At 47.4% G+C, this 13,465-nt stretch overlaps 1 protein-coding gene across 1 annotated transcript in view; it reads left to right on the top strand.

Annotated features, from left to right (window-relative positions):
• The first annotated feature begins 3,531 nt into the window (after positions 1-3,531).
• The window catches only part of NUP210L (nucleoporin 210 like), a 39,533-nt gene continuing 29,599 nt past the window's right edge, over positions 3,532-13,465 (top strand). Inside the window, exons 1-11 of the mRNA XM_040408965.1 lie at positions 3,532-3,588; positions 3,864-4,045; positions 5,000-5,136; positions 5,319-5,450; positions 7,834-7,927; positions 9,959-10,109; positions 11,588-11,720; positions 11,863-12,021; positions 12,345-12,413; positions 12,495-12,604; positions 12,738-12,878. Coding sequence (XP_040264899.1) covers positions 3,532-3,588; positions 3,864-4,045; positions 5,000-5,136; positions 5,319-5,450; positions 7,834-7,927; positions 9,959-10,109; positions 11,588-11,720; positions 11,863-12,021; positions 12,345-12,413; positions 12,495-12,604; positions 12,738-12,878 — 1,365 coding nt within the window. The remainder of the gene's footprint in view (positions 3,589-3,863; positions 4,046-4,999; positions 5,137-5,318; positions 5,451-7,833; positions 7,928-9,958; positions 10,110-11,587; positions 11,721-11,862; positions 12,022-12,344; positions 12,414-12,494; positions 12,605-12,737; positions 12,879-13,465) is intronic.

The raw sequence follows: 13,465 nt of genomic DNA, 5'->3' as shown, positions 1-13,465 counted from the left end.
CGGTCGCCGTCCCCTCCAGCGGTCTAAGCCTCTACAGATGTGCCGCTGAGACAGCAGTTTTTGCTTTTAGGGGCTTTTTTATGGTTTTTATGCAATTTTTTTTCCAGTGGTGTTTTTGTCTTTGCACATCCTGATGTGTGGGGGTTTTTTTTTTGGCATTTTTATTCCCTATAGAAAAAGGTTAGGAAAAAAACCCTATTGCTACAAAATGCTAAAAATGCTACAAAATTATACCAAAAAAAGTGTGTGTTCTTCATTTTGTTAACATCCAGATTCACAATTTTTTCTGAAAAAAATAAAATAAAAAATGGCAATTTTTTTGGGGCAAAAACAACGTGTGCGGAATTCCTGGCAGCGAAATCCATTCCCAGTCATTAAAGAATGAAAAGTTCAGGAACGTTTCTACCTACATTGTGTGTGTGGGGGGGGGGGGGGGGGGGGATATTGGGGGTAGATTTAGGCCTCATCCACATTTCCGTGTTATTTTAAAGTCTGTGAAAAAAGTGTCTTTGTTTCATTCGTGAAGGATCCGTGTTTGGTCCGTTTGTCCGTTGTGTCAATGGACGTTGCTCAGCTGAAAATTCATTTCCAGAGCATCTCCTATTAGTTTTCAGTGAAAAACGGACGCACCACGGACGCCACACAGATGGGTTAGGATCCATACACTTTAATGGGCATGTTTGGTTTGCATAAGGGATCAAAGCAGTGCATATCTCAAATCAATGGGTACGCGTGTTGTCCGTGGAAAATGCAGACGGCGCGCGTCAGTGAATAACGGAAATGTGGACGAGGCCTTATCAAAACTGGTGCAAAAGGAAATTAAATGATTTGCCCGTAGCAGCCGACCGGATGGATCCTTTCATTTTCCAAGGAAGCTCCAAAAAAAATGAAGTGTGTTGATTGCTCGAGTTATACTTTGCACCAGTTTTGATAAATCTCCCCCTTATGTTTCGACTCCTCGCCATTTTCAAGATCTCTGATTGCAGTCAGTGAATGGGAACGTTATAGCTTACATGCAGAGGCCAAGAAAGACGAACAGATCCAACGCTTCCCACAGCTGAAGGTTTGCCACAGTTGAGACAATCCTGTGCGATCTGAATGGTCTGGTCTCCAGGTGGATACATTTTACCTGCACTGATACATTGTAGCAGGAATAATCACAGCACGACACAGACCTCGAAGAAATGATCCTCCAGAAGGGTTACTTCATGAGGAGCTCAAGTGTCTACAAACCCAGAGAAGGCCGTCTACACCGGATTCAACACTGGCCCAGGGCGGGTGTGACTTTTTAAAGGGGTTGTCCCAAGATGGCGCCGGAGCATAGGTGATAGGCGTCTGACTGCCCTCCATATGAATGGAACGACAATGGCTGGATATAGTAAAATACGGCACGTGGCTTCCAAGCTTCACCTGCTGCTCCATTTATATGGGGGGATACAGGACCCCTATTCTCGGGGGTCCCACTGACCAGACACCAGGGATAGGGAATGCGTTTAAATCTTGGGACAACCCCTTTAAGTAAATGATGGCGAGCACTTGGGGGAGGGGGGATGTGCTGCCCCCTGGTGTAGCCTTGTCACCCTGGCCGTATCCTGTAGGGGGTGACAGCTGCAAACGTGGCGATTGTGCCCCCCCCCCACCTTTCTATAACATACACAACCCATGGGGCACTGCTGACCTGGGTACAATGTGGGGGGGGGGGGGGGTCAGATTGTTTGGGTCAGTATTAAGGGGCTCCATTAGGATGGGGGGCCAGTTGTGTTTTTTCGCAATACTGCCAACGGGAACTTGCGGGTCACGCGGTACTGTAGCGCCGTGATTGCTAAACTCCAGCTGTGGTCAAACTACAACTCCCAAGATGCACACTTGCTTGGCTATTCTCACAGCTCCATTGAAATAAATGGGAGCCGTGGTTTCACCGCAGCTGGAGGTTAGCCAATCAGATCCCACTCTCCACCGTGATCTAGAATATGATTGGCTGTGGTGGACTCTTCTACTTTCTGGCTTGTACCATTTGTCGTGTGCAGAGTGGAACGTCCCGGCCAACTGTCACCGCAGATCGCATCGCTGGCCGGCGTGTTTGATGGCGGTGAGTGATGGGGCCGCGGTGATCGGATTTTTTATGCTTTTAGAAGGACTGAACACAACCAAATTATGGGGAAAAAATAAACAATATGGAGTTTAGGGGTCATTGCTGGTCGGGATCACAGTCCAGATCGTACATTTGATATAGTGCTACCTGAGACACAAGGAATCGGATGCGTCGGATCAGATATGACGTGCAGCGATAGCTTGTCCATAATGGGGGTAGTGCAGCAGTGCGTAAACCAGGCCATACGTGGGTGAAATGTCCCACCATAAAGGGGCTCTCTGCGATTTTCATATTGATGGTCTACGGACAACTAAGGCCTCATGCACACGACCGTCCCCAAAAACGGATCCGCAAAATATACAGAAAAATGTCCGTAATGCGGACAGTAATAGGAAATGTACTATTTTTATGCGGAATGGAAATACGGACGTACAGAAACAGAATGCACACGGGGCAACTTCAGTTGTTTTTGCTGACCCATTGAAATGAATGGTTCCGCGTACGGTCCGCAAAAAAAATGGAACGGACACGGAAAGAAAATACGATCGCGTGCATGAGCCCTTAGACAGATTTATTATTCAGCTGGATAAAAACAGCCGATTGTGTCAGAAAAACGGTGGAACAGCGAATAGTTCTGTGGGGGCAAATTATCATTTACTGTGCGCCTGAAAAGTGGTGTTAAAAAGTCACATGTCCAACCTCCTTAAAAATTTGTCGCATTTCCCCTTTTTTGCCATCCTTTGCACTTTTCTGAAAGAGGGCGTGGCAAGGAGACGTGGCCCACTGCGACTTATTTTATCTTCGTACGCTAGTTTTCTGGTGTAAATGAAGTCTCTATGGCAGATCTGAGTTGTCGTAGATTCCTGTTTAGGCCTCATGCACACGGCCGAGAGCGGTCCGTGGTAACCCGGCCGGGATTCCTGCTGACAGCAGGAGCGCACGGCGTCATTGGTTGCTATGACGCCGTCGCTGCTGTACAGTAATACACTCGTATAGATCATATGAGTGTATTACTATAGTGCAGCGGCGGCATGAAGCGCACGTCGTCATAGCAACCAATGACGCCGTGCGCTCCTGCTGTCAGCAGGAATCCCGGCCGGGTTACCACGGACCGCTCTCGGCCGCGGAACATGGCCGTGTGCATTCGGACTTAGGCACGTGGACAGCAGGAGCATGCGCCTAATTTATCATGAGGCGTGCACCTTGTCATAAATTAGGCGCATCCGCCGGCAGAGATGATAAATATCCCCCATATGTGTGAAGGAAACGCAGGAGACCTCCGCCGACAAGTACCCAGGAATAAAACCACCGGCTAAAAACGTTGTCCTCAGAGACTGGTTCAGAAATGGCATCAAACTGGCTGCAGAGCTGAAGAAACGGCGGCCTCCATCGATCAGGACGGCTGAAGCAGCGGATTTCAAGTAGCCCCCTCAGCGGCGATGAACAGCGTGTCAGCGAGCACTGAAATCTCCGAACCTGAAACCGTACCGAATAACGTGTGTGCAGGAACAAAACTCTGAAATGACTGGACGCAGTTCCTGACAGACCCATTGCTGGACTTCATGACGGACGAAGCTCGGTTTCATTGATCAGGTCGCGTAAAAATTCCCAGAATACGAGGTACTGGTCCGCTGAAAACCCCCATTTGACTCACGAAACACCACTTCACGAACAGAAAATTGGCGCGCAGTGTCAGGAACACAGTTACGGAGGTTAGGAGTGATCCTCTTTAACGTACTGGTCAATGAAAGGTTCTTGTGATCTTTTTCAGCATGTGTTTGTGACTGGAGACATGAGAGCCCTCGTATCAATCTCGTTGTACACCACACTCTTCATCGCTCTGCTAGTGACCACCGAGGCCTCCAGGTTGTCGGTTCCCAAAGTTCTTTTGCCCTTTTTCCCAGGGGTGGAGGTCCCTTTTACAATTGAAGCTGGTGGAGGATGCTATACCTGGTGAGTGATTTATTCTGTACTACTGGAGGAGGCCCCGGGGGCATGCATACTTCTCAGAAAACTCTCATAGAAAATAAATGGAGCATGCTGGGAATTGTAGCTGGATGGCCGCAGGTTGTCCACCCCTGGATGGAGCCTTACAGGCCGAGCAATGCTCCCTGGGGAAAAGAAATGGCATCCAATGAAGTTCTCCTGGAAAAGGGAAATGTCTTTCTCTAGACTCTAGAGCCACTCATTGGGGGTAGATACCATATTAGTCAATGTCCGAACTTTTAATAGTCCTTGGGATATAACCCAAACCAGAATCCTATCCATAAGGAACAGAGAACCATCTGCAACCAGCTGGGTCTTTGCCCCTGATCCGTGTGGAGCGGGTTACTGGTTTGGCTGGGGGGCGAGAGGCCTTTGATGTGGGTCTGGGAGAATAAAGTTTCTCCTTGTAGAAGCCATCAAGTTGGTGTACGGAGTCTTCTAGGCTTCTTTTCTTTATTTTGGAGAAAATCCAGTTTTTTTGCTTATTTCTAGTCATGACCTAAGGCCTGTTAGAAAGTCGGACATTGACTTTTAGGCTGCACTACAGAGATAATTTACTTTCTTCCAGAAGAACTACTTTGCACGCTCTATGTGCTAATAGAATGAATTGCTGTTGGTAAACCTTGAATAATCCGAGAAAAATAATTACCAGGTTCTCAAGGTCTTCTGGTGCCTGGTAAGAAGAACTCCTGGTAAGATGTGGGTTGTGAACCCCTACCCATACACCCTAGCTCTCCTGTCTACCCTTTGGGGTGCAGCCACACGGTCAGGTTTCCTGATGCAGTTTCGGAAGCCAAAATCAGAAGATGGATCCTAAAAGGAGAGAAAGTGGAGATAGGATTTCTCTTGCTGAAACCTGAAGGTGTGGCCGTACTCTTAGGAGTCAATACTAGGCCCCCGTCTTCTCATCTCTACCTGTAGGTACACCCACCACCCTGAGATCATCTCGGTGACACCAATATTTGAGAACAGCACCTTATGCTCCCAGAAGGCCATTTTATCCTCTAAAGCAGAGCAACCCAAGCGCGTGACCACAGTGGTGATCGCTGAGGAGATAGGTAGGTGCTTGTGAAAGACCGTGCCTCGGTGCCTCATTCCGAGAAAGGGGCCGACGTGGAATGTACCGTTTCCTGCTATGCGCCCGATTTATTAATACGTTAGTCGTGTCTCCCTCCAGAGCGCATGGCGTACGGGAGCGTTTAGATAAATGTCATACCTTACTAGCCTCTTTTGTCGGCAGTGACGGGACAGGTCTTGCGCTGTGATGTCATCGTTGATCTGATAGTGACATTGGAGATTGAATCGCGGACTCGAGAGCTGTACGTGGATGACGCTCCTGTGGAACTTACTGTTGTTGGGTTAGATAAAGAAGGTGCGCAATTATCAGTCTATCATTGTCTCTGCTTAAGGCCTCATGCACACAAACTTATTTTCATTCCGTGTCCCTTCCGTTTTTTTTTGTGGACATGTCCTATTATTGTACGCATTACAGACACGGATAGGACTGCTCTATTGGGGGCCGGCTGTTCCGTTCTGAAAAATATGGAATGCACACGGATTTCATACGTATTTTTTGCAGATCCGTATTTTCATTCCGTGTCCGTTCCGTTTTTTTTGCGGACCGTAAACGGAACCATTAAATTCAATGGGTCTGCAAAAAAATGGAAGTTACTTTGTGTGCATTCCGTTTCCGTATGTCCGTTCCGCAAAAAAATAGAACATGTCCTATTATTGTCCGCATTACAGACACGGATAGGACTGTTCTATTGGGGGCCGGCCATTCCGTTCTGAAAAATACGGAATGCACACGGACGTCATCCGTATTTTTTGCAGATCTGTTTTTTGCATACATGGGGTCATGTGCATGAGGCCTAAAGGGGTTGTCCATGAAGACATGTTATGGCCTATCCACAGGATACGGGATGTGTCTAATCGGTAGGGGTCTGATTGCTGGGGCTTCTGCCGATGACCCCCCCTTTCCCCCCTTTAAATGGGACGGCAGTCACATAGGTGCGCTGCCACTCCATTCATTTCTATAGATTGCAGACTGCTTATACTCCGCACGTATGTCCGCTGCTTAATTCAGCTGGAGAGCAAGGAACTACATTCTCATGATCATTGGGGGCCCCAGTGTTCGGACCCCGCTGATCAGATGCTAATCCCCTACAAGTGCTCTAGCTCACACAGTCTTCGCGGACCAATGGATCCCGCCAGATTCAAGCAGAGAAAGACATCCAGATGAAGAAATCCAGCCTCGGAGTAAGATCCAATATGTAATCTATATTGAAGATGAATAAAATCGCGGCAATACAAAATTAAGAAAGCGACACCACAATAAAATCACTTACGCGATTCGGACGACTTATGCGTCCTTAGTTTCACCACGACTAATGTGCGAAACGCGTCAGTTTTATTGGGGTAACTCTTTCCTACTTCTGTATTGCTGTGATTTTTTTATAGACTACATTATGCTGGATTTCTTCGTTTGGACTACTCCCCCATTCGGGGGGCTACGGAGAGCTCCGCAAACCCTCCCTCCTCACCACCCCATGCCCGTCAATCAGTGACGCTCCAATAGGTAAAAAAAAAATACCTGGGGAGGAAAACTTAAAGGGGTTGGCCACATTCTGGCTACTATTGACCAATGTGTGTGTATTATGACTATATGCTACCTACTAATATAGCCTTTGTTAAAATTCTGTGCCTTCTTCTATATTTTATAGGATGTGCGCCCTTGTGCTGTCCATAAAATGGCTGCGGACGCAGTCATGTGACCTGGCAAATCATTCTCCTCCATTCAAACTCATTGCACCCGCACTAAACGCCCAACGTCACGTTTAGGTGATTTGCCTGATCACATGACCCTCCATCGGCAGCCATTTTATGGACAAGACCAGCACAAAACACTTGGCAAACAAGCGAGAATACCTTAGGAAATACAGAAAATGGTGCAGAATAGAAACAAAGGCTATTATATTAGTAAGTGCCATGTTATCATCTCACAAACACATTGGTCAACGGTAACCAGAAAGGGGCCAACCCCTTTAAAGGGGTTGTTCAGGCACTTAATATGCCTGAACAACCCTAGGATATGCCCTTATTGTCTGAAAGGTGCGGGTCCCACCTCTGGGACACGCACCTACAAGGAGAACAGAGCCGGGGAGAGTTGCGGCTGGAGGAAACCCAGGGTCCGTCCACCACCAGGCGCAGCTCCCCGCCTCTCCCATTGAAGAGAATGGGAGCGCACCGCACATGCGCGGCCAACGCTCCCATTCATTTCTATGGGGCCGACGGAAATAGCCAACGCGGCTCCATAGAAATGAAGGGAGGGCGGCTGCGCATGCGCGGTGCGCCCTCCTCAACTTTCTCCACTCCGTTCTCCTTGTAGGGGTGGGACCCGCACCTATCAGACAATGGGGGGCATATCCTAGCGATATGCCCCCATTGTCTAAGATGCGATAACCCCTTTTAAATAAAAAAAAAATAAAAAAACAGAAAACAAAAACAGTTCAGAACAATGTAAAGTGATGAAAGAAGTATTCGTTACCTTACTGATCCCCTGCCGTTCCTGCGCTGATGCTTCCCAGTCCCTCGTGGTCTCCGTAGCTCCCACACCATAGCAGGCCACCGTTCCGGCCAGTTCTGGCTGAAGAGTCACTTGCATTCTGCATATCCCGATGGAAATCGGATGTAATCCCTGGCAGCAGGCAATCCCCGGCTGGTGACATTGAGCTTCTGTGTATTGTGGTTGACAGGCAACACCTTCAGCAGTTTGGCTGGAATCAACTTCCAGTGGACGGTGATGATGGACGAATCTGCAGGAATCCTCGAGCCGTCTACAAAAATCAGGTGGGAAAAAGAAGCGGCCACAAGATTCTACATAATGGGCAGCACAGCGGCTACTACTGATGCAGACGGTGCTGGGGTCAACATCTGCATGGAGCTTCTACGTTCTCCTCCAAAATGCAGCGCCATTACAGTCAGTGGACGGCATTTCTGAAATTGACCCAAAAAGCAGACCCTTTGAGGCTGGGTTCAGACCTGCGCGTCTCTGATATGCGCGTTTAACGCGCGTTTTTGACGCGCGTTTTTGACGAGCGTTTTTTGCAATAGTAAACGCGCGTTTGACGCGCGTTTGTGTGATTGACTGCAATGTCCTATGGCCACAAACGCGCGTCAAAACGCCCCAAAGAAGCTCAAGTACTTGTTTGAGCGTAGGGCGTTTTACAGCGCGTTTTTCAGCGCTGTAAAACGCTCAAGTGAGAACCAGGGCCATAGGGAAGCATTGGTTTTCATGTGTTGAGCGTTTTACAGCGCGTTTGAACGCGCTGTAAAACGCTCAAGTGTGAACCCAGCCTAAGGGCGGTTTCACAAGCAGCTTCTTCAGAAAACCACCACATTTTTGTGGACAGATTTTTTGGAGCCTAAGGCCTCTTTCACACGGGCATTGCGGGAACACGCACGATTTTTCCGCGCGAGTGCAAAACATTGTAATGCGTTTTGCACTCGCGTGAGAAAAATCGCGCATGTTTGGTACCCAAACCCGAACTTCTTCACAGAAGTTCGGGCTTGGGATCGGTGTTCTGTAGATTTTATTATTTTCCCTTATAACATGGTCTGAATACAGAATGCATAGTACAATAGCGCTGGAGGGGTTAAAAAATAAATATATAATAATTTAACTCCCCTTAATCCACTTGATCGCGCAGCCGGCATCTCTTCTGTCTTCTTTTTTGCTGTGTGCAGGAAAAGGACCTGTGGTGACGTCACTCCGGTCATCACATGGTCCATCACATGATCTATCACCATGGTAAAAGATCATGTGACGGACCATGTGATGACCGGAGTGATGTCACCACAGGTCCTTTTCCTGCACACAGCAAAAAAGAAGACAGAAGAGATGCCGGCTGCGCGATCAAGTGGATTAAGGGGAGTTAAATTATTATATATTTATTTTTTTTAACCCCTCCAGCGCTATTGTACTATACATTCTGTATTCAGAATGCTATTATTTTTCCTTATAACCATGTTATAAGGGAAAATAATAATGATCGGGTCTCCATCCCGATCGTCTCCTAGCAACCGTGTGTGAAAATCGCACCGCATCCGCACTTACTTGCGGATGCTTGCGATTTTCACGCAACCCCATTCATTTCTATGGGGCCTGCGTTACGTGAAAAACGCACAAAGAGGAGCATGCTGCGATTTTCACGCAACGCACAAGTGATGCGTGAAAATCACTGCTCGTGTGCACAGCCCCATAGAAATGAATGGGTCAGGATTCACTGCGGGTGCAATGCGTTCACCTCACGCATCGCATCCGTGCGGAATACTCGCCCGTGTGAAAGGGGCCTTAAGACTACTTTCGTTGTCAATGGGGACAAAACGTAACTGAACTGAATGGAACGCTCCAAAATGCAGTCCGTTTCGTTTGGTTGTGTTCCCATACCAGAGAGCAAACCGCAGCATGCTGCAGTTTTCTTACCGTCAAGGGATGCAGTGCAAAACGGATCCGGTATGACCCACAATGCAAGTCAATGGGGACGGATCAGTTTAGCACTGACACAATAGAAAATGGATCCGTCCCCCATTGACTTGCAGTGGAGCTCATGACGGATCCGTCTTGGCTATGTTAAAGATAATACAACCGGATCCGTTCATAACGGGTGCAGACGGTTGTATTATCAGTAACGGAAGCGTTTTTGCTGAGCCCTGCCGGATCCAGTAAAAACGCTAGTGTGAAAGTAGCCGAAGTGGATCCAGAAGGAAATGCTGCATGTGGCTCCATGTAAATGTCTCTGCTCAGGATTGGCGCATACACGCGGGTGCAGTACTATGTTATTATGCCACCATCTGAAGGTCAGTGCCATCTTCCATTAGGATTCTGCGGTACACGGAGGCTCTCTACTACATTCCCGAGTACATAGCATTGATGGAGAAAGCTGGAAAACAGGGAGATATTGCTCTAGTGTCCGGTATCAGCACCGGATACAGTGCGGTCAAAGTACGGATCGAGGCCGAAGTTTACAAGGTAAGAGGAGGTGGTTATATATGTGCGTATATACATTTATAACCTATTTATTTCACTGTCGGGAGGGTCTATGCGGTAAGAACATCATTCTAAAAAATCAGCCGCTGTGGCCCTTAGCAATGAGATTTCTGTAAGGGTATGTTCACACATATTGGTTGAGGTGCGGTTAAAGGGGGATATCCGTAAAAAATGAAAATCCGACATCATATAGAACATGAACCTCACATGGGTCCAGAGATCTCCCCATTCATTGCTCTGCTGGATTTATATCAAGCTGACAGCTCAAGGGGCGTGTCTTTTATGCTGTAGATAAGGGGGCGTGTCCATGCTCTCCCTATCACAACTCAGGATGAAACTGAGCATGTGCGGCCACCTCAGTGAGCAGGTCAAAGAAATAAGAAAAAGAACCAACAGCAGGTGGCGCTGTACAGATAGATTATACCGAATAACTCAGCGGCTATACAACGTTTTTAATTACATGCAATTACAAAAGTATTCAGATCCGGGTGCTGGTTAGAGAACTGTAGAGTATTTTTTGTGGGACAACCCCCTTAAGGTGTCAGTGATAACCACATCTTTTCCTGCAGTGGTTGTAATTTTTACAGGTATGACATAAAATAAATGTATTCCACCTGTAGAAACGAGGCGACCACCTTGAAAACCGCATAATGGTTTTTTACTGATGTGGTTTTGATGCAGTTTTAAAAAGGGATGCCTTAGCTCAGCCAATGGCATTCACCATGTAGACAAAGGTAATACAGGGCACTGATTAAGGATTTTTAATCCGAAATGCGTCGACCGTTTGTGCGGTTCCTGCTCACACAAGCTTTTAATGGATACTCAACAAATATTGGATTTTTATGGAGACATTTTTTGCTGGAGTCTTTTTTTTTTTTTTTTGCTTATAAAATGTATTGTGTTACTCCATGTTGCCTCTTTTGCTCCCTGGATTCATTTTTCCATCACATTATACAGGGCTCATATCCAGGGGTTACGACCACCCTGCAATCCAGCAGCGGTGGTCGTGCCTGCACACTATAGGAAAAAGCGCTGGCCAGGACCATAGGAGCTGCTGTAGATGTGTGTCTTTGTGTGCTCCCAAGAGAGGCTGGTGCTTTTTCCTGCAGTGTGCAAGCACGACCACCGCTGCTGGATTGCAGGGTGGTCGTAACCCCTGGATATGAGCCCTGTATAATGTGATGAAAAAATGAATCCAGCCTGCAAAGGAGGCAACATGGAGAATCGCAGTACATTAGTAAGTGCCTTGTATTAATGTAGTCTACATGATTAATGCCATTTGCTGAAGTGAGAGGACCCCTTTAACCTCACCTCGATTCACCTTATTCTCCAATCCCCAGCACAGCAGTTGACTTCTGTGGCGCTATGTGCTGCCTCCGTTTCTGGCAGACCATATGACATGCACATCATTTGCCTTCAGTTCCACCAGCCATTGCAATGTGTTCCGCCTCTTCCCGCAGAACATACCTGTTACCAGCATACGCCTGCTGGTCCTGGAGAAGATATTTGTGACACCATGCTGTGAGGTCCTCCTGTTACTTCATGCTCGTGTCCACTTCCAGGTCAAGAGGCTGGTGGAGCGCAAAGTTACAGGTACAGACAATGGTGGGGCTGAATGGCCAGGAGAGCACAGAAGTCAATTGCCTTGATGCCTTGAGAAGAAATGCTGAATGAAGATATCAATGAGTGATAAAGATGACTGGCGCCATTTTCTTTCTTCTTATTTTTTTTGCAGAGATGGACCCACCTCTGATTAGTTATATGGTGCAGCTGGAGAACCAGGTGGTATTTCCAGGAGGGGACCCTGACTTGCCTGTGGCTGATCTTGACGAAACGTCCCTTGTGGTGACGGCCGTACAGCTGGGCTGCACCAGCCTAATCTTTGCACACAAGAGTATCCTTGTACGATACACAATTTTGGTAAAACTGCCAGGTTATTCCCATATAACAATTTCATTGATTGACATTACAGACCCAATGCTTGCAGATCCAGTGTTTTCAGCCTGGTGGGTTGGCATGGTCATCATAGTCACCATCAACCTCCTCACGAATGTTCACATGCCAACCAAAACCCGAGCCAGGAGAGCACCGGGAAGACAAATTCCATCTTTCATTACTGCCTATTTTTGGACTGAAGGTGAATCGTGCAATCACAATACCCAAATTATTTTGGGCCAAGATTGTCTCAGACGTAGAGGTCCCTTAACAGGACGCTAGATATTCTCATGCCTGGTGGTTCCAGCCTTCCTAACTGCACGGTGTGTGTGGTGGAGCCGGGTTATCTTGGTATGCTTCACGCGTCTTCTTCGACATCTTTGTGTATGAAAACCAGGCAGAAAGATGTAATTGTCCATCTACTTCCCTCAGGGTTTTCCATTCGTCCCGGAGAGCTCTGGATTCTGGAGGTAGAGAAGTCGTATGAAGTCAGCATTGAGGTGTATGAAAAGATAAGCAGTCGCCGGGTCTATCCCTCACAGGTATGGACTCTGCTGTCTAATGTGACCACAACATCAGGAGTTAGATACCATCTTCTTCAGATAATGAGAGTTCAGTATTCATTGAGATCTTGGGTCTTTTCCATTCTCCTTCATCTTTTCTCCATCTTAACAGAACCTGCGGATCAGCGTTCAATTTCCGCCCCAATTCTTCAGTGTGATATTGTCCTCTGAAAACGGGTCATACCATGTGGTACGTGCCCTCCATACTGGAACCACAAGCATCAATGCTTCCCTTACTGGTGTGGATCCTCAGGTGAGATCAAAGTCCTAAACCTATTCTCACTGTAGAACCAAGCGATGATGGTGGCCTGGCTTCTAGATCTAGATCTACGACCCTGTGCGTTCATGGTTAATCAGGACTTGGGTGAAGTGGGATGGGGGGGGGGGGATATGTTTACGTCACCTTCAAAGCACCAAACTCATCTTGTCAGAGTAAGGACATCTGACAAATGTCTCTGACTGCCTCTTAAAGGGGTATTCCATCTAATAAAGTCATGGCTTATCTGGGAACTCTACCCACCCTGAGAACAAAAGGGCTGACATGAAGAAGTTTACTAAAACAACAGGTATCCATTAATGGTCCCTTTACACGGGGCGACGATCTAGCAGATTGTCGGGAAGGAAGAGTTCCCTCCAACAATCTGCTGATCACTAGCGGAGGAGACCGCCTCATTTACATGCACCGATCTCCTCTATAGTATGGGGAGGAGCGATCACTAATGCCATCACTCTTCCCCATACTGTCTCGTTGTGTCCCAGCAGCAGATCGTAATTACACAGCATGATCGGCCATCGGGAAACAAAAGATCCAATCACCTGATTAATGAGCGTTTTGCTCGT

Source organism: Bufo bufo, chromosome 10, assembly GCF_905171765.1.
Source record: "Bufo bufo chromosome 10, aBufBuf1.1, whole genome shotgun sequence".
NCBI lineage: Eukaryota > Metazoa > Chordata > Amphibia > Anura > Bufonidae > Bufo > Bufo bufo.
The sequence above is the reverse complement of the archived record's forward strand: the minus strand, read 5'-3'. Positions and strand labels throughout refer to the sequence as shown.